General features: G+C 53.4%; 1 protein-coding gene across 1 annotated transcript in view; it reads left to right on the forward strand.

The window, feature by feature from the left end:
* The window catches only part of LOC105824110 (60S ribosomal protein L3), a gene marked incomplete at both ends in the record, with an annotated part of 1,733 nt that extends 1,138 nt beyond the window's left edge, over window positions 1-595 (forward strand). The window contains one exon of the mRNA XM_012661475.1: window positions 530-595. Coding sequence (XP_012516929.1) covers window positions 530-595 — 66 coding nt within the window. The remainder of the gene's footprint in view (window positions 1-529) is intronic.
* Between the last annotated feature and the right edge of the window lie 2 nt (window positions 596-597).

Here is a 597-nt window from a genome sequence, read left to right on the forward strand (position 1 = left end):
CTCCCTTTTCACCTTTTCTAGGTTACTTACGAGTTTCTCCTTGTTCAGATCTATAAGATCGGCCAAGGCTACCTTATCAAGGATGGCAAACTGATAAAGAACAATGCCTCTACCGATTACGACCTGTCTGACAAGAGCATCAACCCCCTGGTGAGTGATGCCCCATGAAGCCACCTAGGCCTCTTCTGTGGGGTTGAGGGGGCTGGTGCTATTGGGGTACAACACCCAGCTGTGTGTGCCTTGTCAGTGTCACGGCGTAATGTGAGCCCACTGGATGGGATGGCTAGCGAGAAGTGGGGTCGCGGGCACAGCTGTTCAGTGATGAGGCCTGGAATGCGCGCTGGGCACAGCGCCCGAGTCAGACTGCGGAACCATTCCTGTTGCCTTCCTTCTGAGAGCAGCCCTGTGGCCAGGTTTGGCTGGTGTGAGGGGCTGGGGTGACCTGAACTTGGAGGAGTCATTTCCACAGAACGATTCCCTGTTTGTCTTGCCTGGTCTGTGCTGACGCTATAGCCTTGTTTTATTTCAGGGTGGTTTTGTCCACTACGGTGAAGTGACCAATGACTTTGTGATGCTGAAAGGTTGTGTGGTGGGAAC

The sequence above is a fragment of the Propithecus coquereli genome, unplaced genomic scaffold, assembly GCF_000956105.1.
Source record: "Propithecus coquereli isolate 6110/MARCELLA unplaced genomic scaffold, Pcoq_1.0 Scaffold7107, whole genome shotgun sequence".
Lineage (NCBI taxonomy): Eukaryota > Metazoa > Chordata > Mammalia > Primates > Indriidae > Propithecus > Propithecus coquereli.